This window comes from Dermacentor albipictus, chromosome 1, assembly GCF_038994185.2.
Source record: "Dermacentor albipictus isolate Rhodes 1998 colony chromosome 1, USDA_Dalb.pri_finalv2, whole genome shotgun sequence".
In the NCBI taxonomy this organism is placed as follows: Eukaryota; Metazoa; Arthropoda; class Arachnida; order Ixodida; family Ixodidae; genus Dermacentor; species Dermacentor albipictus.
In genome coordinates, this window is record NC_091821.1 from 312,876,393 (window position 1) to 312,900,458 (window position 24,066).

At 45.0% G+C, this 24,066-nt stretch overlaps 1 protein-coding gene across 5 annotated transcripts in view; it reads right to left on the minus strand.

The window, feature by feature from the left end:
* Window positions 1-24,066, minus strand: part of LOC135904930 (mediator of RNA polymerase II transcription subunit 12-like protein) — a 210,016-nt gene that overhangs the window by 107,541 nt on the left and 78,409 nt on the right. For all 5 annotated transcript variants that reach the window (XR_010565259.2, XR_011511295.1, XM_065435944.2 and 2 more), the window contains exons 25-29: window positions 23,362-23,592; window positions 22,616-22,739; window positions 10,521-10,719; window positions 7,992-8,199; window positions 2,584-2,866 (exon numbers count right to left, since the gene is read on the minus strand). Coding sequence is in view for 3 of the 5 variants with exons in the window: in XM_065435944.2 (XP_065292016.2) it covers window positions 2,584-2,866; window positions 7,992-8,199; window positions 10,521-10,719; window positions 22,616-22,739; window positions 23,362-23,592 (1,045 nt within the window). In the remaining 2 variants the exon portion in view is untranslated. The remainder of the gene's footprint in view (window positions 1-2,583; window positions 2,867-7,991; window positions 8,200-10,520; window positions 10,720-22,615; window positions 22,740-23,361; window positions 23,593-24,066) is intronic.

The following is a 24,066-nucleotide window of genomic DNA, read 5'->3' on the forward strand; positions in this document are numbered from 1 at the left end:
TTGTCAGAAAGCAAGCAGCTGAACAAACGTAAACAGTGACACGATTTCCACAGAGATAGAGAAACAAAAGCAGCAAAATGCAAGAGCGGTCCAGCACATACCAAACAGCACCAGACCAATAGAAGCGAGGCGCATGAGGAGTGTGCACACTTTGGCCAATTAGTGGCACGAACGCATCCTTCAGAAATGGCGCGATAGCATCGGTTTCCTCACACCGATGCCATTTTGAACCGGCACAAAATATGTGCAAAGGAAGGAAAAACTTGATTGCTCTATTTACAGCTTTCAGCGGCTAACAGAGGTCTTCATGTTTTACTGAAGTCTCCGTCGTCTTGAGTGGTAGGCGCCCCTATTCCACAGCGCTGCTGAGCCTGGCCACTTTGAGAGCGTGTTGCACCAATCGTTTTTGGACTGTGAGCACGCCGCTGGTGAGCAAGCAGACCCTCCTACTGCTCCGCACTGGTTTTTTTTTTTCTCTGTGGAAAGAGAAGTTATTGCTGCACTCCCGTATGATGTGATACAGTGTTCGGATGGCCCCACACCATGGGCATGTGTCCCTGCATTGACTGGGAAACATTTTATGTAGGATGTGTAGATTGGAAAATGTTCCTGTCTGCAGCCTTCGCCAGCCGACTGCGTCGTGTTGTGTCAAAGATGGGTGGGGTGGTGGATATACTATCCTTTTGCCTCTGTGATGGTTTAGTATTTCCGCGTACATTGGTTCCACCGTTATAGTGGTATCCGGGTCCATTGACTGTGTCCCACTCGGTATGTAAGCTCGTGAGCTAGACTGTCGGGCCTCTGGTTACCCTCTATTCCGGTGTGACCCGGCACCCAGAAAATCGTATGCAGTATCTTTTCGTTCGGAAGCCCTGCCTCGAGGAGGATTCGCAGCACCCCTTTGTTGATTTTACCTGCCCTGTAGTTTCTGCATGCTTCTTTGGAGTCTGTGAGTATTATCAAGGATCTGTTTCTACAGTAACCCTCCGCCGCTGCTAGAGCCACAGCTGCTTGTTCCCCCTCTGTTACCGTGCAGCTCCTTAGGGTTGCGCTGCTTATCAGCTCTCCTATGTGATCTACGGTCACTGCCGCAACTCCATGTTCTTTGGTGTTGTGGTCCCACGGGTATAGGGCTGCATCCGTGTATACCACATTGTTTTTAGTGGCCAGGTGCTTTTCTACGTATTCTGCTCGCGCCTCTCTTCTGGCCGCATGCAGATTCAGGTCCGTATTCCTCGGTAGGGGGCTAGCTTTCAGTGTCTGGTGAAAAGAGTCTGGTATGTTAGCCATCCTTTCCTCCATTGCTTCTATGTTTTTAGAGCCTAATCTTTTAAATAGCGGCCTGCCGGTGGTTCACTGCTGGAGCCTGTATAGCTGTGCACCCAGTTGTGCCTCCTTGAGCTCTTCAAATGTGTTGTGAATACCTAGCTTGAGTAGCTTGTCATTCGACGTGTTTCTGAGCAGATGCAACGCCATCTTGTATGCTTTCCTGATGCCCACCTAATGCGCCCTGATGCCCACCTGATGAGAGTCTCGGCTTGTTCTCTCTCTTGTTGCGCCATGTTGTGGTACGGGAGTGAGTACGTGACCCTGCTGACCACCAGGCTCCTGACCATCTTGATCGTGTCCCCTTCCTTCATGCCCCTCCGTCTTTGCGATACTCTCGTGATCATCCTGCTGACTTGCTCCGTCGATTGCTTGAGCAGGCCTAGCGTGTGTGTCCGCACCGTTTGCTGCTCTGGATCCACATGCCGAGGATGCGTATTATGTCCTTCTCTGGTATGACTTGACCTTCCAGATACACTTCTATCTTTTCGAAAACAGCTTCCAAACAAGCCCAAGATGGCAACCACCAGCCACCACATTCGCAAATGGCGATGGTGCGAAGTTCGAAAATTTTTGGCCAATTTTTTTTAATTTTGTGTCCACCCTGGCCTGTATAAGCATGTATTTTTATTATTTTCAGATTAAAATTAGCTTCTAGATTTCACGCAAAGATTTTTGAATGTATAAACGTAGTGAAAACGCACTTTCCCGAAAATCAACTTTTTTGCTATTTTTTGCCGTTTCAAGATCTACGTCTCCCCTTAACACACTAAAGCAACTCTGGGGGCTATTAAGAGATGCCACAGTTAATGCTAATCACTTGGAGTTCTTAAACATGCACCTAAATCTAAGCACATGAGTGTTTTTGCATTTTGCCCCCATCAAGGTGAGGCTGCTGCGGCCGGAAAACGAATCCGCGGCCTCGTGCTCATCGGCAGAATGCATTCTGAGCCACCGTGGCAACGAGTAAATGAGAACATTGTGCAATAAATAGTACAGTGGTTGGCACAAGCTCCTAACTGTAAGGCCAGAAGTTCAATTACTAATGGCAGTTTTGGGCAAAGGTTGTATTTTTTATTTTCCTGAACCATTAGCTTGACTGATGAAAAAATGACTGAGAAAAACATTTGACTGATGAAAACAAAGCAACAAGGACAGCATAATGGGAAGACGGGACAGGCGGACGAACACAGCAAACATAGTTTTTTTTAGAACTTATCCATCGTCACAGTAACAGCACTGATGTGCAGCACTCACCTTCCATAGGTGCCACCGCCATTACCACTGAGCCGAGAAAACGGCATTGGTGATGCTGGGTCAGCCCCTGCAGACCGGGCTGACAGAGGCAGGGGTGACTCCTCGCTGGTCAGCTGAAAGACATCAATGGTGGCCCGGGCTACACTGTCCAACCACGCGTTGACCTCAGCAGGGCTGGCACACTGCTTGTAGCGCAACTGCAGCTCTAGCCACGACACCCGCATGCTCCATTGGTCTAGGCCCAGCAGGACCCGGCTCACCAGCTGCCGCTGATCGCACGGCTCTGCAAAGAGTGCAGGCACAAAAATTTCAAACTGTATTACATTTTCTTCCACTACTCAAAGGGCAATTATGAGGACTTCTTTATGTGCACGGATTAGAACAGCCAAGGAAATTTTTATTGACCACTATCTGCCTGCACGTGTGACATGGTCCGTGGTGCTTATTTTTGAAATGTGATCTTCTGGGATGTATGACACAATATGCACCTTAGCATGGTTGCTCATTAAGAGCAACTGACCTTTTTTATAGATACTATATAATTACAGTGAAACCTCGTTGAACCGTAGTTGGCCGGAGCTCGGAAAAAGTACGTACTAAACGGTAGTACTGTTTAACCAAATGGCATGAGATCACCCACTTACCTGTCGAAAACGGAACTCAGAGAGAGTGCGATGAAAGGGGGAAAAAAACATGCAGTATTTATTCACTTCACGCGACAAAAGTGTCATTTTCGTTTGATGCCATGGCGGCCTAGCACGACGACGACAGCGACCTCAAACTTATTGAAGCTGTGTGCCAGCTTTTCAGCTGGCCCCTCTTCTCGGCAAACACTCGCATAGCAGATTCCTCGTTGGCGTTACGTATTCTCCGTGCACGTGCGCAGTAGTGCTGCAAAAGTCCCGGGGGTGCTTTTTTCATTGCCAGATGCCGGAGTTTAGAATACCTTTCATTTGGAATAGAATTACATTATCACGCCCCTGTTCTCGTCGCAACGATTGCATTCATGAGGCTGACGTAACGCGCAGCTTGTGCCACTGTCGGGCTTGAATCGCCCGTGCTGTCGCTTTCCGTGTCTTCCTCATAACTGTCGCTAGTCGACACTTCGGCAACAACACAGGCAACGATGGCGAAAAGTCGAACCTCGTAGCCGACATGTCTTCGCGGTCGCAGCAGCGCTGCCGAGCAACTTCTTAGCATTCCAAATGCCACACAGTGTATCCTGCAGCAGATCCCTGTTGCATGCCAGCGCCGACTTCTTCGTGTCACGTTCGACAGCACGGACGATGACTAATTTTTCTTCTATACTGAGCACCCGCCGTCTTTTTTATCCGAGCTTCGGAACAACGCGAGTCCTCGCTTGCACAACACCATAACGCTCTCTGGCACGGCCATAGAGAAAGCACGGCGTTGAAATGATGTTGATGTTGATGTGGCTTTGCACAAACGCACAGGGCGCTTGGAGGCCGTTGTTCCGATCTCTGAGGATTGTTGTTCTGCAGGTCCGCCCGATGGAGACGGCTCACCGCCATGTTTGCGCGATGAAAAGTTGAAGCGCTACGCTTTAACCGATGCGTACGCAATAAGCTGGTACGGTTTATGCAGATACAAAACACATTATGTTCAATGGCCGCTGAGTCGGGGATCTGACTTTACTACTTTTAAAACGAAACTACTGTTTAAGCAGGTACGGTTTAATGAGGTTTTACTGTACCTGAAAAGATGAATGTTTCTTTACTTGTCACACATTTCTTTTGCTACATTGTAGTTGTATATCCCAATAGATGAGTGTTTCATATGTTGTACACTTGCCGATAGGAGACTTACTGCAACCATGCGAGGGCCTTCAGGCACATTCAAGCTGTGTCGCAGCTTTTCGCCTGGAGGACCCTCGACAAAGTCTGTTGGAAATGAAAACATTTTTGATTCTGATTCTGATTGTTTAAAAAGTACTGACAAAATGTTTTAACTAGTGATTTTTTTGCATTAAATAAAGTCCAAAATTTCTACGCCTAACAAAAGATACTGGTAAGCATCAGAGCATCCTTGATTACTGTAATACTGATTTCTGTTTCAGTACCAAGGAGGTGGATGTGTCAACTGCGGGATTTCGCTCATACCCTTGGGACCATGCAACCATAGCACGGTAGTGGAAAGAAACCAAAGGGCATTCATTGCAACATCTATAAAACAGGCTAGCTGGCTAGCGCCTACGAGTGACTGGGAAAGCAACTGCAGGATAGCCTTATGAAACACACTGTCAAGTGCACATGCAGTCCGTCTGGCAAGGGCCTAGTTCCCGCAGTCAAGAAAAAGGAAGCTAGTCCAATCTTCTCATACCCGAGTATCCCTGCCATCAGATAGAGTTCGCTGCGGAAAACTCGCACCACCTCTCGTACATCTGCACGACTACCGACGCCATATGTGCTGAGCAAGAGAACTGAACTCCAGGAGATGCGACAGCCATATGGAGAAAACAACATCAGGGGATGCAAGAGAGTCGAGCACCCTCACACATCACAACACAATGGCTTGCTCTGTTTATGTGATCCCTACGACTTCCATACACAGCTTCCATACCACTAGCCCGTACCCAAACCTTGCTTTTGTTATCATGGACTAGTGAAAATGCATGCTGTATGTCATGAAGCATAACATGTGAACCAAGGAGTCTCCTTTGCCGATGCATAATCAGCAGTGACAAGCTGCCACAGGCTCCCGACATGCTCTGTCTGTGGCTGCCCACGTTCAGGAAACCGAAAGCACTCAACAGAGAAAGCTGCATGATTGATATGTTAATTGCAACAATGGTCATTCATCGTAAGTATTCATCATGCAAGGCTGTGAAAACACAGTGCCTTCATGCAGGAGGGTTGTAAACTAAGCTTGTTAAAAAAGTACCGTATTCATTCGATTGTAATGCGTTTGTTATGTTTTTTTTTCTTTTTCATGCTATTAATTGCTTGAAGTCAACCCTCACATTACATTCAAATAAAGGCAAAATTGACCAATTTAAAACAAACACTTTAAATTCCGCAGCTTTTAATTGGCAACCTGCACTTTTATATCATCATCTAATCTATAGGCAAGTTGACCAAAATCAAAACTTATTCCTTGTTCAAATCGACAGTGTTTTCAGTGTGCTTGTGACTGGTTTTACGGGTGCAGTGCTGAAGTACCCTGCAGTCTTCCATGCTTCGAATCAGTTCATTTGCGACATTATGCCGAATGCAGCACGCTTGGTGTGACACCCGATTTGAAAGAAGCAATTTTGACGGCCAAGAAGCTGGGAAATTCCTTGATGTCAATGAGTCAAAGACTCAAGAACAGCAGGGCCAGTAGGCTAATCAGTAGGGCTTGGTGGACCTCATCGTGACGTGGCACAGTGTCCCAAATTAAACGGTAATGCAGTCTTTCTAGGAGGGCTTAATTTCAGACGAGCTCAATGGCCCAGAAAATTACTTGATTCTTAGGCGATCAGTTTCGAAAATCGTTTAGTTTTTGCAAAATTCAGCCCTTCTTGGCATTGAAACCCTCGAAGTATACAGCTGACAGCGCTCTCTGAACTGTGCGAAAGTAGCAAGCGTAGCAGAGCACCAGAAACACTGTTACAGGTGCATTTAATGCCGATGCGCGCAAAATTTTGCGAAAGTGAAACTACAGTCGAACCTTATTATTTGAACATGCTTAATTCAAACTTTTGGTTTACTTGAACTGATGCTGCTATCCCATCAAAGCTATGTGTATTCCAGTGGGCAAAATCACCCGGTAATTTGAACACGCAAGCCTTTGCGATGGTTAATTCAAACATACTTCGCTTCAACAATGCTCTCAGCAGTGCGCCAAATTACGTGGCAATGCCTCCGACTAGCATTCCTCTGACCCCTCCATAGAGGAAAAGCTTAGGAGAAAATCGTGAACGCCGCGCGCAAAGGAAAAAATAAGCCATGGCAGAAATTTGTGCGCAGGCATGTGCAGGCGTGCGTCACCGATTACTTCTGTTCGTGAAGGGTTAGCGACTTCTGTTAGTGTCACGGCACCGCCATACACCCCATAGAATCAATGTATAAGAATGTCTGAAATTTCGGACGCCAAAAACCTTTGCCATTTGACTTTCCGAACTTTTCGCCATGACTGCAGGTCTGAAACGGCATTAATCGATGCCACCACCACTGCCATTTTGATTATTGTGCCACCTTGAGCCGGCGCTCTCGCACGCAGATCCACTGGCAGACGTAGCCACACCACGGCAACGCTAGGCCTAGCTACTTCGATGTTCGCTACCAAGCTTCTTGCTGTTCGGTGCCGTGTTTTTCATTTAAACAATTCACTGCTGTTAGCAATGGCGCCAACTCCACCTTTGTAATCCTCGCCAATGTCTTCGGAGCGCGGAAAGCACGACACGTTGCATAATGCCAGTTCCCGAAGGTCAACTTCACCCCAATACAGCAATCTTGCACGGTGAAGCATACCAAAAGTTCGGAAGAGCAATTGTCACAGGACCATGATATGGCCTCTTTTATTATACACGCACACACCCGCTGTCTCCTATCATAGTATGAGCACCCATACGCCTAATAACTGACTGTAATTTGTAAATACTTGTGAATAAATCTTGTGGATTTATTCTGGGTACTACTGCCACTGCTGGTCGACGCATGCAGTACGCTTTGTACTGTCAACAATGCGGTTCTATATCCTCAAGCAAAGCTTGCAAAGTAAGCTAACGGAATTTGGACAGTAAAGTTTTGTTCTGCGATGCATTACCTATCTGTGCTGTCTCTTTTTCCAACAACGAAATTCTCGCAATAGCGAATTTTCTCGCGTTTCTCGTCGATTTCATTATTGCGAGGTTCAACTGCAGTACAAGACCAAACAACAGAAGTGCAGAAATGTCACTGCTAACAAGTTTCTTGTGCAGGAGTGATAAATTTGCAAGCAACACTGGCAAAAATTCTTAATGTATAGATATGCAATACAAGATCTGGACTGCTAGAGAGGTACGCGAAGCCACAAGAGTAAGCAACCAAAGTTTATTCCCATTTCGCATCTTTGTACCTAGGCACATGATCCCAAATCCACGAGATACTCACCATCTTACTGCTAAGTTTAGGAAGCCTATCTCTTTTACACTAACGCACAGATTATGTATGCTAAATTTACCCACAGTACAAATTATCTACTTGCCAAAGAAGCAGCACACTGAAAAATTCAACTAGCTTTTAATTGCAAGCACAGCTGTGCCACCACCCTCAAACTCGAGCAAGCTGCAAAGATGCATCATTCTCCATAGTTGTAACTTACAGGAAATGGGGCCTCAAAGAAAGCTGTTGAAGTGAACATGTTAGCAATGCCATTTCTACACTTCTGAGCATGAAAAAGAAGAGTTACAGTTCTGATGCTGCTACCTCTTTCATGGGGGCTTGAGCCACCACCTGCTGAGCCACCATTGGCGCCACTTCCCGAACTGCTGCTGCTACTTCCACAGGCACTGTTCCCCACAATGGCACCAAATGTGTCAGCGCCATTGTTAGTTGCACCAGGGGAAAGCCACAAGTTCGTGCTGCCACTGCTACCACCCTTGGGGTGGCAGATCATGTGCAGCAATGTCTCCGCCTGAAATGACAAGCAAACATGTTGACTCGGTGACATAGGAGGAAACTTCGGAAACTAGATGCATGCCCAATCTTGGCCCTGACAACTTGTGCACCTGTATGGTCATAGCTGTACAGGCAGGGTGTCTACCAAGTTGACATTTCCAAATTCCCTGAGTTTCCCAGGTTTTCCGTGAGTGCCTTTGCAATATTCCCCGAGTGACACAGAACTTTGTTTTATGTCAAGATGGGCTTCCCTACATCACGTCACCCAGTGATGTCACTCTCCAGTTTGAAGAGTAAGGGGCAATGTTTATTTTATTCAAACAGAAGGGAGCGGTTATGTAAAATGCACAGCGAATAAAATATCTTCAAAAGAAGTAGTAAAACCCATTGCAAATCGAGTTGAACATTTTCAAATACAAATAAGAAAGAGATGCATACAGAATATTTTCGAATATGAGCTATTTCTATCAATTGATAGCGAGCTGATTGGTTTGAGGCCTGAACTTTATCACAAGTAAGATTCTCTTGCAACAGCTGGCAAGTCAACCTCAACTGTCCTGACATACTCTCAGCCTGCGCACAACGGCTCAGTGTTGCATGTCACTGTTCTAAATAGTTTTTTTTTTTTTTTGCTTGGATAAGGGACACCTGCATCTCGGCGTCAGCCAACACTTCGCTTTTAGAGTGGCATGTTTTCTTTCCCGTTCATTTCTCAATGTGTACGTCCTTTGTCTTCTTGTTCTCCTTCGGCTGTGCATTTGCCACACGGACTATCTGAAGCATCCTCTTGGACAGTTGTACAGTCAGCGTCAGATTTTTCCGACTCCCTAGGGGCAGCGAAAGCGGCCGAAAAAAATGAATGCATGTCTTTTACAGCCCTTAAGGGCTCAAATCGCCACAGGCACGTCCGAAAAACCTCTGAAGGCCTGCCAGTACACTTATTAGGCATATCGGTACTCGTACTGTGATGGGAGATGGCAGGTGCACGCGTGCATAGTTAAGGAATACATACTGTGTCGAGTGACAGTTGCCCCTTCCCACACTTATGCTTCACATCGTAACATTGCTGTAATGAGGCAAAGCTGACTTTCGGGAACCAGCATTATGCGACATGCCATGCTTTCCAAACTTCGAAGCCAATCGCGATGACCACAAAGGCGGTGTCAGTGCCATTGCTGACAGCAGCGAATTCTTTCAATAAATAACACAGCACAGAACTGCAAGAAGCTTAATACCGACCCTCGATGCAGGTAGGCCTAGCATTGCCGCGGTGGTGGGTACGGCTGCCAGCGGATCTGCGTGTGAGTGTGCCGGTTCGAGGCGGCAAGGTAGTGTCAGAGGTTGTAGCTTTTATTAATGCTGTTTCGGGCCTGCGGTAATGGCAGAAAGTCCGGAAAATCGGACAGTGAAGGGTTCTTGCATCTGAAATTTCAGACGATCTTATCCGCTCCGTTCTTATCCAATCTCACCCATCCGAACTATAGGGTGTCCGGAAAGTCGGTCGTTGACTTTACACTGGCAACTCCTCCAGCCAACGATGCGGCATCAAAGACCATTCATTACAATCTCTCTCTGTTACTTGAGCCAGCGAATTTTCCCTGATGGAAGCACAAATTCCCTGAGTTTTTCCAGACTACTCAAAATCCATGAGAATTCCCGGTTTTCCCAGTTTACCCGGTTGGTAGACACCCTGTACAGTTTGCCCGGGACCAGCCAAGCTGTCTAAACACAGATTTTCTTACAGGTATCCCTACCAGGAATGGTGTGTTTTTTTCTGGACAATAAAACTGAAATGAAATGAAATTATATCTTGAGTGCTCAGCTTCACTAAATATTCTGTATGTAAAATTTAGTCTTCCGAACCTGAAATGGTGACATGCTGGCATGTTGTTGGCAGATAGCATTGCAACATACAAGTGATGCTTCCTCCTGTTAAGCATGAGGTGCCAATTTAGGAGCTTATGTTTAGGCGCTTAGTTAAAATTTGTGGTGGGTCACATAGTAACCCTCTTCTTTTTTTCAAAGTCAGCTTCTCTGCACTGCAAATTTGCTCAACTAATGGCAGCACCAGCCATGATTAAAATGAAGATTAAGTGCTAGCTGCACATGCCGTGGCTTCCTTCTTACGCATATTTTCAACACGAGAGCCATTTTTTATTTGATATGACAAGAAAACTGTGCTTGCACTCATTGATTGCAAAAGTAACTGTGCTGCCATTAGTCTGGCAAGGTGTCTTGCAGAAAAGCCAGTCTTACTATATGAAAAGGGTTCATTATGACAACCGACTAGAAAAGGCTAAGCACTTAAAACACCACCAAGCAAGTTTCAAAGCACACCTGTTTGTGTGATAGCATCGGATCCAGCAGCAGGTCCGGTGAGCACAGTACATCAGGGTCTCTGAGGCAGCGTTCATGAATCCACTGCTGGCTGCAGATCTGGCCCAAAGCATATTTGGCAAAGTCATTCAGGCCAGCACTCTCAATGCCTGTGCCTCGAGGAGCACCCACGCTGCTTGGATGCCTGCCCAAGCTGGGACTATGCAACATGAGAAAGTCAGAAGAGAGAGACAATATATAAGACACAATTCAGGAAGTCGAGAATTGCGATACGCAGCTCTGCTATGTAAAAAGCACTAATGAGGCAACACAAACTTCTGTTACAAGAGTGAGTTTATACCAGGAGTGGCCAGACTATCTTATTGAACGAGCCACAATAGTGCTCACCATACTGTTCCAGAGACCCAACGAAACATGGCAATTATTGATCTTAACTTGACGAGACAGTAGACTCTTGTCTCCTGACGTTAACCTTCCCCACATGACTCGCATCTCCTGGCATTCAGCTGTCCCGCATGACACACACGCTGGTGGCAGTCCGTGTCATGTGCACAGCTGCGACGAAAGATGGCAGAGTGTTCAGGTGCGAGCGCCAGCTGACAGCGTATATAATTCAGGCGTGAGAGGAGTTTGCTTTCTCTTATGCTTCGGGATGTTACTGCGTACAGACTGATCAGTACTCATGGGTAATCTTCACAGGACGGTCCCACATAAAACTTCCTGTTTGGTTTCTGAGCATGGCACTTGCATGGGCAAACACAAATGCTCATGGCATCCTCGATAAATCTGCCCCAAAATTGCTACACAACCAGAAGGGAACAAAACACCCCAAGATAGAGCAGCGTTGAGAGGAGAGAAATCTGAGGACAAATTGCTCTTCTCAGATGCACACTGCTAGTGCCACATGGCGATTTGGACCGCGAGTGCTGCTGCTGGGCTGCTCATGCCAGTAGTACCCTCTTAGCGCTTTTCTTTGCAATAAACGAGCACAAAATTCCATTGCTTCCGTTAAATAAAATTGTGGCAAAGTGTCCGTTATAAGTGTTCATCTGCTCTTTTCTTCAGGAATCATGGTAGACCAGCTTTGCTTGCAAGTAGTCATTTACAATGTTTTCGCTCACATCACCTTTAAGCACGAAAATGCTCTCAGCATGGCCCTTGCAATGCTCACGGATGGTTCCGCACCACATTTAAAAATAAACACAACGCTGTCGAAAAGGTTCATGGCGATGTCAGTGAAGCACATAACTCCCACAAAATTGCTCACTTACGGGCATTCCTCACAGCAGTATCTGGAAACTAAATCATTTGTTCTTCCCCATTGTCACAGGATGAACCTTACAAAGGTGCATACGAAAATTGTATGTAGATTATATTCCTTGCCAACACAATGTTATCACAATATAAAATTTGGTTGGTCACGCTTTAATTAAACAGAGCACTCTCCTGCTGTAAAGGAATGAAAAATGTGGGATCTCGCAAGGTATTGGTTCCTGCATTTACAGTTAAATCATGGTATAACGAAGTAGGTAAAATCGGCCATTTGCTTTGTTATATTGAAATTTCATTGTATTGAATTTCTAGTTTATACAAATAAGTGCAGTCGCTGATCTATTTTTGTTACATGGAAAGGGTCCACAGAATTTTTTGAATTATCTGGCTATAGAAAAAAGTAATATTTGAATGAGAAAACAATTAGTTTTGATGAAATTGGGAGTCGGCAACGAACGACACGGTTTCATGCCACATCGACAATATCTTCCCATCAGCGGTACAAATTAAGCGAAGCCCACCACGCTTTCGCATGCACTCCGCCATCGTAGCTGATAGCGTCGCCCGCACTGGGACAACGTTATCATGAAAAGCGCCAGCAGTGGGGAGCAAATGCTTAGTCTGCCTCTGGCTCCAATGGGTCAGCAAAACTCGGGATTACGCAACCTCCAATACTAAACGCACGGGAAGAAAGCTTACATGAGCCCCGACGCCTCGGCAAGCGCACTCTTTGCACACGTGGCAGATTACCTTTAAAGCAGGGTACGCAGCTGCGTATGCGCTCAGCCGTGCTTACAGCCATGTGCAGCCATGGCCGAGATGCGTGGCAGAAGAAATCGCGATGCTCGCGAACTGCCGCCCCCCCCCACCTCCCACCCCCTTTGTCCCTCGCACACACACTTGATCATGTTACCGCGAGCTTGCTCCTCGCCCCCTTCTTTCCCTTAGCTTGCGTGGGAAGGCGGTACTCGTTAAACCACCATCTTTCATGTCTCACCCTCATACAACGTGCACGGGGCGCGATAGGATCTTATCGAACTTGGATGCAGCCCACTTCGACAGTCACTCTTATTACACCGTGCGTGATCTGAGAGGCGAGTTTGCGAGCAGCCATTTGTAATTCAATCAGTTGACCATCTGCGCCCGCGGAAGTTTCCATTTATTGTCTCGGCATTCCTTTGCGGTTGAAGCAAAATTTCGTTATATTCAAATCGCATACAAACATACTTCGTTATATTAAGGTTTTAAATGCATGGTGTTTTTGGACAAGAGGCTATGAAAAGATAAATTCTTCCAGATCTACCAGAATTTGATATCTTTCGCAAAGACAGGTGCGATGGAACCCGTGGCGGCGGTGTGGCTATTGCAACTCATCGCCAACTTAAGTGCTCCTTTGTCAATATAAGAACGCCTCTAGAAATGATCTGGACGTGTTGCCACGCCACTTCACCGCGCACGCTCATCGGCTGTTGCTATCGTCCACCCTGCACTGATAGCTCCTTTCTTTCGTTTTTTCACGATGCTTTGTTTGAACTAACAACGGCTTATCCTAACACCCCCATATTGTTACTCGGGGACTTCAACTTTCCAACTATAGATTGGAGTAACGTTGCCTCATGTCTAACACAAACAAACATGGCTAGCGAATTTTTAAACATTTGCTTGCTGTTCGGTCTATCGCAGCTTGTTACTAAACCTACGCGAATAACTCAACACTCATCAAATATCCTAGATCTCGTCTTAGCGTCGCACCCCGATAAGATACCTCCTCTTACGTACGTCAGTGGTCTTAGCGATCACACCGTCATTCATGCCACGTTTCCTTGCAATATACTCAAAAGTAAAATATCAAAGAAAGTACTAACACTATATGATAAAGCCGATTATCCAAGCATTAATCGTGAACTTTCTATCTTTCATGAGCAACTTGCCCTTACGTATCAGCAGCGGTCGACTGAGAGTAACTGGGCACTTTTCAATACAGAAATACTGCGTTTAATAGGTCTTTACATTCCAACTATCACGATAAATGAAAGAGCGCGTTCCCCTTGGTTCAACACTACTTTAAAGCGCTTAAACAATAAGAAAAAACGATTATTTCGTGTAGCCAAATGCTCAGGTTCTTCTTCTGCCTGGGAAAAATATAACAAAGCTACTAAGGAATATAACTCATTAAAAGCACACACAAAACGTAATTTCTTTTCTACTACCATCCCAAACATGTTGTACTCTAACCCGCGGCGTTTTTGGAAAACGATAAAACCCGAAACTAATAGCTCTATTTCTCTATGTGATAATTCTGGCTCACCCATTCCTGACTCAAATGTTCCTGATGCCTTGAACCTTGCATTTTGTTCAATGTTCACAAAAGAACCTGCCAATGAACTACCAGATGTACCATTTTACGATTTTACACTAATGGAAGGTATTAATTTTAGGCCGGAAGGCATAGTTAAGGTAATAGATGGCCTGAAGTGCTCATCATCCTGTGGAACCGACGGCATTAATGCCAAAGTGTTAAAAAATACGAAGTATGTCTGTAGTTCGATCCTCTGTATCATCTTTCAGCAATCACTTGACACAGGCATTGTTCCAAGAGACTGGAAAACAGGGAAGGTCATTCCAGTCTTCAAGAAAGGTGATCGGTCTTCCCCAGGTAACTACCGCCCCATTTCACTCACCAGCGTATGCTCCAAAATCATGGAACATGTCATTTACTCTCATGTTGCTAACTTCCTAACTTCAGTGAACTTCTTTCACCCTAATCAACATGGCTTCAGGAAAGATCACTCATGTGAAACGCAGTTAGCTTTATTTATTCATGATATTCATTTAAACCTCGACTCTAACATTCCGACTGACGCCCTGTTTTTAGATTTTGAAAAGGCTTTCGATAAGGTTCCACATTCTCGCCTTCTACTAAAATTATCACGCCTAAACATCCACCCACTTGTTCTTAACTGGATCCAGTGTTTTTTAACTAACCGAACACAGTTTGTATGTGCTAACAACCTTACATCCTCCGTTTCCTCCGTTCTATCTGGTGTACCTCAGGGCACTGTTCTTGGGCCACTCCTATTTTTAATCTACATTAATGACCTACCATTCGCTGTAACCTCTGCAATACGTCTTTTCGCTGATGATTGTGTCCTGTACCGCCCTATCAAAACCATCGCAGACGTCTCTACTCTTCAGGAGGACCTCTTTCGTATTCAAGACTGGTGTGCTACATGGCTCATGTCCCTAAACATTAGTAAGACTGTACATGTTTCATTCCATCGTCGACCTAACTACATTCCCCCTGCCTACAAGATTAACAACTGCACTATATCTACTACCGACTCCTTCAAGTACTTAGGAATTCACCTATCCAAAGATTTGTCTTGGACAAATCACGTAAGCCACATAATTAATTCAGCTAACAAAATTCTTGGTTATCTTCGCCGTAATCTCTTCATGGCACAACCACCCGTGAAATCAGTTGCCTATAAAACGCTTGTGCGACCAAAACTTGAATATGCATGTGCTATCTTTGACCCTTACCAAACTAATCTCACTAAAGCCCTTGAAAGCATTCAAAACCGTGCTGCTAGATTTATTCTTTCACATTACTCATATCACACTAGCGTTTCATCCCTAAAATCTAAACTAGACCTATCGCCTCTTGCCTCTCGTCGTCTCATCTCTCACCTATGCCTCTATCACAAGTTTTTTTATTCCATACCTCCTGACAGCCAGCTGGTTCAGCTGGCTCATCGTGTTCGTCGAACAGGCCATCCGAACTCCGTAATCCCACCACAAGCCCGCACCACTACGTTCCTGCAGTCATTCTTCGTCCGAACTGCCCGAGACTGGAATGGCCTTCCCAGACAAACTGCACTTATCCGCGATACAGCACGCTTTCGATCTGCCATTGAGTGTTCCGACTCATCCTTCTAATTTCCACATCATCAATCCCGCCTTTCACATGCCCACCCCTCATGTAATGTCCTATTTTGGACCCTTGAGGTATTAATAAATAAATAAATAAATAAATATTTCGTTGAATCGAGAACTTCGTTATACTGAAGTTCGTTACATCGACGCATAACTGTATATAGTGACATGGTATATCCGCGACTCCAACTAAATGCTCGCCCCCCAGCGGGCACTCCAAGACCCAGCCAATCTATGTTCAGGGTCTTACATTACAGTGTGCGATGCAATGTCGCCTCATAGTTGTATTTAGGAGAAGATAGAAGAATGGTACAATCGATGCATGCACATCATCTTCCTTTCTTTACTGTCCCCACGCAACTTCCTTTTTCTTTTTCCATATGCGACATTTCCTCGGCTGATTACAAAAAACCCTACCGCTTGCGTAGCGCGTAGTCCCTTTGGTTTAAGGGCGCTTTCTTAACTCGAATGCTCCTCCGTGGTGATGGGCCAGTCTGTTTATCTTGCAGTGAAGACAGCTCTCTACTTGATTCACTGTTGTGCGCTTGTGTTGTTATCTCTTGCCGTGACGTAGATGGACAGTCAGCAGGCTGCTCAGCCGAAGGTAACACACGAACTTGAAAAGGCGGGTCGGGTAGTAGTAGAGCCCACTCTAAGAAACCAAGACGATGGGTCGTGAACTTCTTCACAGCTTCTGGGTGTACTGCTTGAAACCTGGAAGTGTTCCATACTCAACTGTCTTCCGAAAGAAAGGACAATGACCTTCTTGCTTGATAATCCAGTTGGGGTCCGAAATTGCCGCGAACTGTAGGCTTTCCTACGCAGATGTAGTCACCAACAGCCAACTGTCTTGTTTAAGCTCCGCGATGTCCATCAAAAGCTTTGAAGAAGCTCGTTTTTATCAGGCACACTGACGAAGCATGTTCATGGCCTGTGCTGGATTTTCATGAAAAGAGTTATCCGGCAGGCAAACAATGTTCAATCGCATGTGTGGCAGTCGTCCATGCAACAAAATGGTGGGTGCAACTCCCGTTGTGGCCAAAGGTGTGCAGCAGTAAATGCCTAAGTAATCTGTGACTGCGTATATCGCACCACTCATATACCACCCTCTGCACAACAGAACTCTGTTGAACCTTTCGACAAGACCGTTTGCTTGGGGGTGGTAGGCCAATGAGAAACAATGGTGTATACCATGTTCCTGAAGGAGCTCTTCAAATTCCGCTGAGCTGATCTGTGGTCCATGGTCAGAAACTATCTCAGTGGGGTAGCCTTCACAAGCAAACACTTGTACCAGGACATTCATGACCATCGCTGCAGATTGTCTTGAAAAATTAACTTCCAGGCATTTGCTATGATAATAAGTGTCATTTCATAACAACAATCGATGGGAGCTTGTTCAAAGGGTCCAATAATATAAATACCAATCTTCTCCCTAGGTTTGTCAGGGAAAGCTATTGGCTGTACAGGTGCTGCGCAGCTGGCCACGCAGACTTATCACAGGACTGCCAAACAACACAGGTTTTAACTAGTTGTTCCACGTGTTCATCTATGAGAGGCCACCAGTACAACTCTCACAGTCGACTTTTCGTACGACTGATGCCCGGATGGGATTGATAGAAACTTCCATCAAACGATGAGTAAGGATACTTGGAACCACTATTTTATCACTACGGTGAAGTAAGTCGTGTACAATTGACAGTTCTGCACGTAGATTAAAATATGGGATTAGATCCACTTCTACATCTTTTTTATGAGACCAGGATGACAAAGTAAAGACCATAACTTTTGCAATAGTACTGTCATTTGCACTTGCTGCTTGGAGTTCTACGATCGCTGCCATCAGAGAAAGAAGGCAAACAAACTCATGTTCAACAGCAACCTCATTAAGTTCTCCCTGCAGAGGTAGTCAAGAGAGCGCATCAGCTACCACATTGTCACTTACCTTGCGGTACTGTACAGTGTAGTTGTAACAAAGTAGGCGCACTGACCAACATGACATACGCATAGGCCGATGTCCAGAACCTTTTTTAAGAACAAGGTGACGAGAGCAATATGGTCAGCTCGCAAAACAAAGGGACAACCCCAAAGATAGACGTGCCACTGTTCACAGGCCCAAAAGCATGCTAAGGCTTCACATTCACCTGCAGAACATCTTAGTTTTTGTGGCAAATGTGCAGGACGCAAAGGCAACTGTCTGTAGAGTTCCCTTGTTATCTCGTTGCAGTACCGCGCCCAATCCGTACCCAGAGGCATCGGTCGTGATGATGATGATGGGAAGGTTCGGATCAAAGAAATGTAAGACGTTGCAAGTTGTCAGTAGCAATTTTAAACGGATGAAACTCTGTTCAGCAACTGGCGTCCAAGCAAATGGTTCGTTGCCTTGAAGCAATGCCTATAAAGGATCCACAACATCAAAAAAATGCAGAACAAAGTTGGAGTAAAATCCCACCAGTTCTAGCAGAGAACGAAGTTCATTTACGTTTGGAGATGCAGGAGCTTCTTTTGTCGCTTGAATAGATGACACTAGCGGAAAAACTCCTTTGCCATTCACAACATGCAACAGAAAAGTGAGTACCGTGACATCAAAATGCACTTCTGGTTGAGTTTAAGGACTGCTTTAGAGAGCTGTTGCAAGACAGTGTCGAGATTCAAGAGATGATCTCGAGAATGGCGATGGACACAAATGTCATCTACGTAGAAAAGTACACCTTTGCATCCTTTAAGTATGAGATCCATCATATTCTGAAATGTTGATGGAGCTGCAGCCAAGCCGAAGCACACACTCTTAAAACGAAAGAGCCCATTATACGTAATACAGGTTGTCAGATCACCACTCTCAGGGTCAAGATCCACTTGGTGGTAAGCAGACACTAAATCCAGCTTAGAAAATCGCTGGGCACCAGCCAAGCTATGCAGCAGCGCTTCTGTCTGTGGAAGTGGAAAGCTATCAACAATTGTAGCTTTATTGGGTTCTTGCAGATGAACACACATTCATATTGATCCGTCCTTTTTCCAACCACCACTATTGAAGAAACCCACTGAGAGGCGTGAACGGGCTCAATAATGTCTTGTGCTTCAAGTTTCTGTAATTCAGCTGACACTTGCTCGCAAACAGTAAAGGGCAACATTCGGAGCTTGCTGCTAACGGGTGAAATGGTCTCAGAAACCTTAACTCAATATTTGAATGCATTGGCAAATCCATGCTGTTTGTTATTTAAATGCATTGGCAAATCCATGCTGTTTGTCAAACAGATGTTCGTACTCTGAACGTAGCTCAGATGGCAATACAGGAGTGCTAAGGGTCAATGCAAGACACTGAAGCGACGTACCTTCAATCTTCATCTGTAGTGCCACAATGGTATCTAAGCCCAGAACAGTGGTGCCCTCAGACACAACATACAGAAGAATGCAAGCCCTTCTGCCGCGAAACATAGCTGATGCAATAAAGCATCCTTGAACTCCTATGTTTGACTTGGAGTAGCCAAAAAGCTGTACTGAGGTAGGCTTCAAAGGGCAAGTACTTGTGAAAAAATGGTGATAGAGTTATCCTGCTGAAATAGTGACTGACGGTCCCGTATCAACAAGAAACGAGATAGCCTGAAGTTCCACGCGGACAGATGCGTAAATGCTCTGTTTGTGTCCCTTGACAATACAAATTGTTTTTCCAGTGCTGTGTGAGCTAGAGTCATCGTCGTCGATTTGTCGAACATTCGCTGAATGACAAGACGACTTACACATCAAATCTAGATGCCCAATCTTCCTGCAGCACTGACATCTGCACTTGCGCACCTTACATGCAGGGCTATTTGCAAGATGGTCACTTGCTCCACAATGATAGCAGGCTCGAAGGTTCATAGCGCCTTGTATTGGAGGTCCGCATGCTTAGGCTTTGCGTTTCTCACAACGTACATGGTCATCTGTCTGTTCTGATGATTCAGGAAAACTGTGCTTTTTTTAATGTTATGAATTAAGGCATCACCGCAAAATTCCTTAGTTTGACTCACAACTTGTTCGTACTGATTTGCAATCATGAGAGCTCGCGAGAGCACCAGTGAGGAGCCTTCAAAAAGTAACCGCCGAGACTGCCCTCCAACATCCCAAGACAAGTGAGCAGAATCGCTCTGTGGCGTTTGGCTGGTAACTCGGAAGCTCCGGAAGCCGCCATTATGTCTCCAAGGCCTGCTTCCACTGGTCCCATGGGACAGCTGGATGACCAGGTGAAGGCAGGGAAGGCGGTGGCAGTTGTAATCCCAGAACACTCATTGTGGTGATCTAGCAGGGGAAGTCACCAGGAAACTTGCCCTTGCATGGTTTGAATCCTCGTCGCCAATACGTAGTCTTTAGGAGAAGACAGAGGAATGACGCAATCGATGCACGTACATCACCTTCCTTTCTTTATTGTCCCCACGTGACCTCCTCCTTCTTCCACATATGACAGTGATTTTCAAACCATTGTGATGCCGCCACGCACAAGCCCGAAAAAGAAAAACACACAGATATCAAAAGAATTTTGCTGTGTGCCATTATGCGTGTCATCACGGCAGGAAGACAGCTATTTCATCGTTTCCCTAAAGAAGCAGATGATGCACATCTGAGGCAGATGTGGATAAGAATTTTACGCACTGAGAAAAGGTGACTGATAGTATGTACTGGTTTGTTCGAAACAATTCACTTGAGATGACTTTTTTATTCCAGGCAAGTAGACCATTCATATGTTGCTGGAATTTCAAATCGTGAAGTGTACTTTGTTTACGTAGACACTTCAATAAATTAGTGATGTACATGTGGGCCTCATTTAGTTTTGTAAGTTTAGATTTGAGCTCCTGCATTAGTGTTACTAATGCTCTAAGCAGCAGGAATATTCTCGTTAATATACTTTTGTCCACAAACACCGGTAGCAGGAACGATTACTAAATCGGAAGGTGTGAAGTTAATCATGACACGTTATGCCGCAAGGCGACATGGCGATGGCGTTTTTATAGCATGCTTTACTTTAGTGGCGTTTTCTTATCCAGCGCAGTGAGTTGTCAGTTCATTTGCTCGCAAGAAATTTAAAAGCAACTGTAAACAGCACTCGTTTCAGATTTGAAGTCTGGGTGTCTACTGTGTTCTGAAGCCCAGACCCTACCTCAAACACTGCGTACTGCAAGCACATCAGGCGCAGACTACCTTGTGACATGGAACAGCTAACTATATAAAGAAACATGCATCCCAACTCCCAAACAGAACTCTAATTTGTTTTTATAACAAGACACACTGACCATTACCTTAAAAGTTTTTAGCCTCATTCTATCAGTACACAATATCTGCATTTAGCTTCTGAAGGCATGATAGAAATTACTGCCTATAAACTGTGGGATGTTACGTGATATACTGCAACACTAGTCGCAGTGCGGAGTTGCTTAAATGAAGGTCAAAAACAGTCAAGTATTAAACCTGTAGCAGTGGAGCAACAGCACGAGCAAGTCCTTGCACCTCTTGGGACCCCCTACGCACAAACACTTCCCTTTTTTAACCTCTGGCTTTTCTGAAAGGCCCTTTGTCTTTAAAAAAGAACGATAAGTATTGCTAGGCAGGCCAAACATTTGGGCACAGAACGCAACTATTTCCGCAGTTTCGTCGCTGACATGCTTGAGACCGATCTAAATAAGGTAATCGGCAGCAAGGACCCTTTTTGGCTTCGACAAAACACCTCAATCCTACGTCACAAACAAGTAACTTGAGCACAATACCAAGCGAAAGAGCTGCTGTGAACCTGAATGTCATAGCCATCTTTGTTTATTTGGACAATGTTCCCGGACAATTCCCTGCACATATCTGTGCACAGTTGTGTGCAGGGAATACAAAAAACAACCAAGAAAAACACTTGAAGCAATAGAAATTGACAAATGAAAAGCAGGTGTATCAGTTGCCCCCCTGGTATCATTCTCTGAAAAAGCATGCTGCTGCCTTGGACTGGGATTATATCTAGAGTGGGAACCTAAAAATTATAATCTTTGGCTATTTTGGTGTTCTGGGTCTTGTTCACGCCTCACTGCTGTCAGAATGCGTGTGCTACTCAAGCAACGCTACAAAAAGGCAAATCCTTGAGCAATAATGCAGTAGATGCAGTCCAGCACCTGTGTATGTCCTTCTTCTTGTGTGTGAACGTGTATGTTTTAAGTGCATTGCTTCGTCAATGTTAAGAATATGCATTTGATACTGCGCAGAATTTTATGATAATTTAGTGCTGCTGGCAAAATTTCACCTGTAAAGCACGCTTGACCACTGGACGTCTAAGCTTTGCAAAAAGGTCAGCCACTCAGTAGCAAAGGGCACAGGTTTGCGGACAGTGAGGGTGCACTCTTTTGCAATTGCCACCCCCAATCCTGAGCTATTTGCTTAACAACAAATACAATGAGTGAAGCTGGCACAGGGTCAAATGCCTCAAAGTTTACAGGCAATTAAAGCTGTATGATAGGGCAAAGGTTGGCGAGAACAGACAGCTAGTGGGAATTACTCAGTTTTCCAAGTTAACATGAGCCAAATATACAATCTTTTAGTATAATGGCTTATTAGTCCAATTCCTTATCACTGACAATGTAATTGCGATGTTCCAACATTTCAGAATACCGTAACCCAACTTGGTAATAAATGCATGTGCATATCATTAACATTCAAAGCTAAGTATTCGTATTTGATTCATATTCAATAATTTTGATAATCGCACGCCCCTAAAATAAAGCACTAGTCAAAAGTTACTATGCACAAGGTTTGTGCTCAATTGGCTATGACTGTTACAGCGGACTAGCACCAACGGCCATGTGATGCATCTTACTTAACATTATTGATGGCTCAAAATGAAAGTGCACAACTATACCATTGTTTAAATAAACAAGAACACTCACGGGACGCTGAGGTCAAAGTCTGTGTCATCTATTGGGCCAAGAAGGTCGTTGATGCTGGGTTCTCCTTTGCCCTGATTCGAGTCCAGCTTCGCTTTGGCCTCCAAGGCTGGTGTGCTAGCATCGCCTGTAATCACATGCTTTCATCAATATTATGTGATGCCAAGTCACAAGAGATACAACAGAAATGGGCAAATCGGTGTGCTATAATGAGCATCACCAGCATACCAGTTAATAGGTAAAAAGAGACCTTTCATGAAAGGTGTAAATGTGTCTTTTATTAAACAGCATTTTCTCAAACATTTTCCCTTTTTTTCGCATCTGAAATTACACTGTCAAGATTAAGAAATATTACCATGAAGAAAACCCAGCTGAATGTAGCACTTACCCTGATCCTTTATCACCGAAGCAGTGTGGAGTTTTTGAAGAAACAAGCTAACAGCCTAAACTTATTTAGTGTTTGTCTGCCATGTCCCTTTAATGAAGACAAAGGTTTAGGCTTAGCTCTTATTCTTTGCCTTGTTTGTGAACAAGGAACCCCTGTCTAGGTTCCGCTGACAAAGCGAAGGCCATATTCTTGACCTAGGCCTTTTAGGATGGCCTTCACTTTGTGACACAACCTACAATGTGATGTCGCATTCCGGTGATGAGCATACTGTCCACTGACTGATCCAAAGAATGTGTGTTGAAAGTGATATCCCCAGCAAAAGTGCTAGACAAAGACTACAACTGCTAGGCAGCTCACGTACCAAGCAGCAAGATGGCCTTGAGAATTGCAAGAACTGGCTCAACACGCATGCTGCTGTGAGCAGCTGACAAGAGATGCCGATCGCACAGAGACCGAATGAGAAAGAGAGGTCGCGGAAGGGGTATGGCACTCCCAGCAGGCGGCATGGAGTCCACAGTGCGAAAGAGGCGTAGCAGTAAGTGGCATGTAAGCCGGGCACCCGACTCTGCATCCTGGTCTGCGGCTCCACCCACTGCAAGGTAAAACCGCCAGAAAAACCCATATACAGTAACGCCTCCGTAACATGCATACACTAAAAAGGCCATACAAAACCTTTCATAAAAGCTTTCATAAACAAAGAACTGAGAGTTCTTTGTTTTTGCTTCTGTCAACGGCAGTGCTTAGCCATGATGTCTAAGGTAGTATGGCCAATGGCTGCTGTGAATATAAGTGTGTAGGAATGTACACGAAAAGTGGGGGAATTTCATGAAGTTGAAAGAACGAGCAGGTGGGCTTTTGAACAAAACTGTAGGCTAGCTGCTGTGAGTAGAGCAATTATACTAGGTTCAGATATTCATACAGCATTGTCTAGTGACTAAGAAGGTTTACTTACAGTGTTCTAAAAATGCTGGACGACTCCTTCAAGCCATAGCGTAGCCTTAAACAGATAACTTACAAGACTGCAATCAGTGAATGCAGCTTCACCAACTTTAGCATTATTAATTAA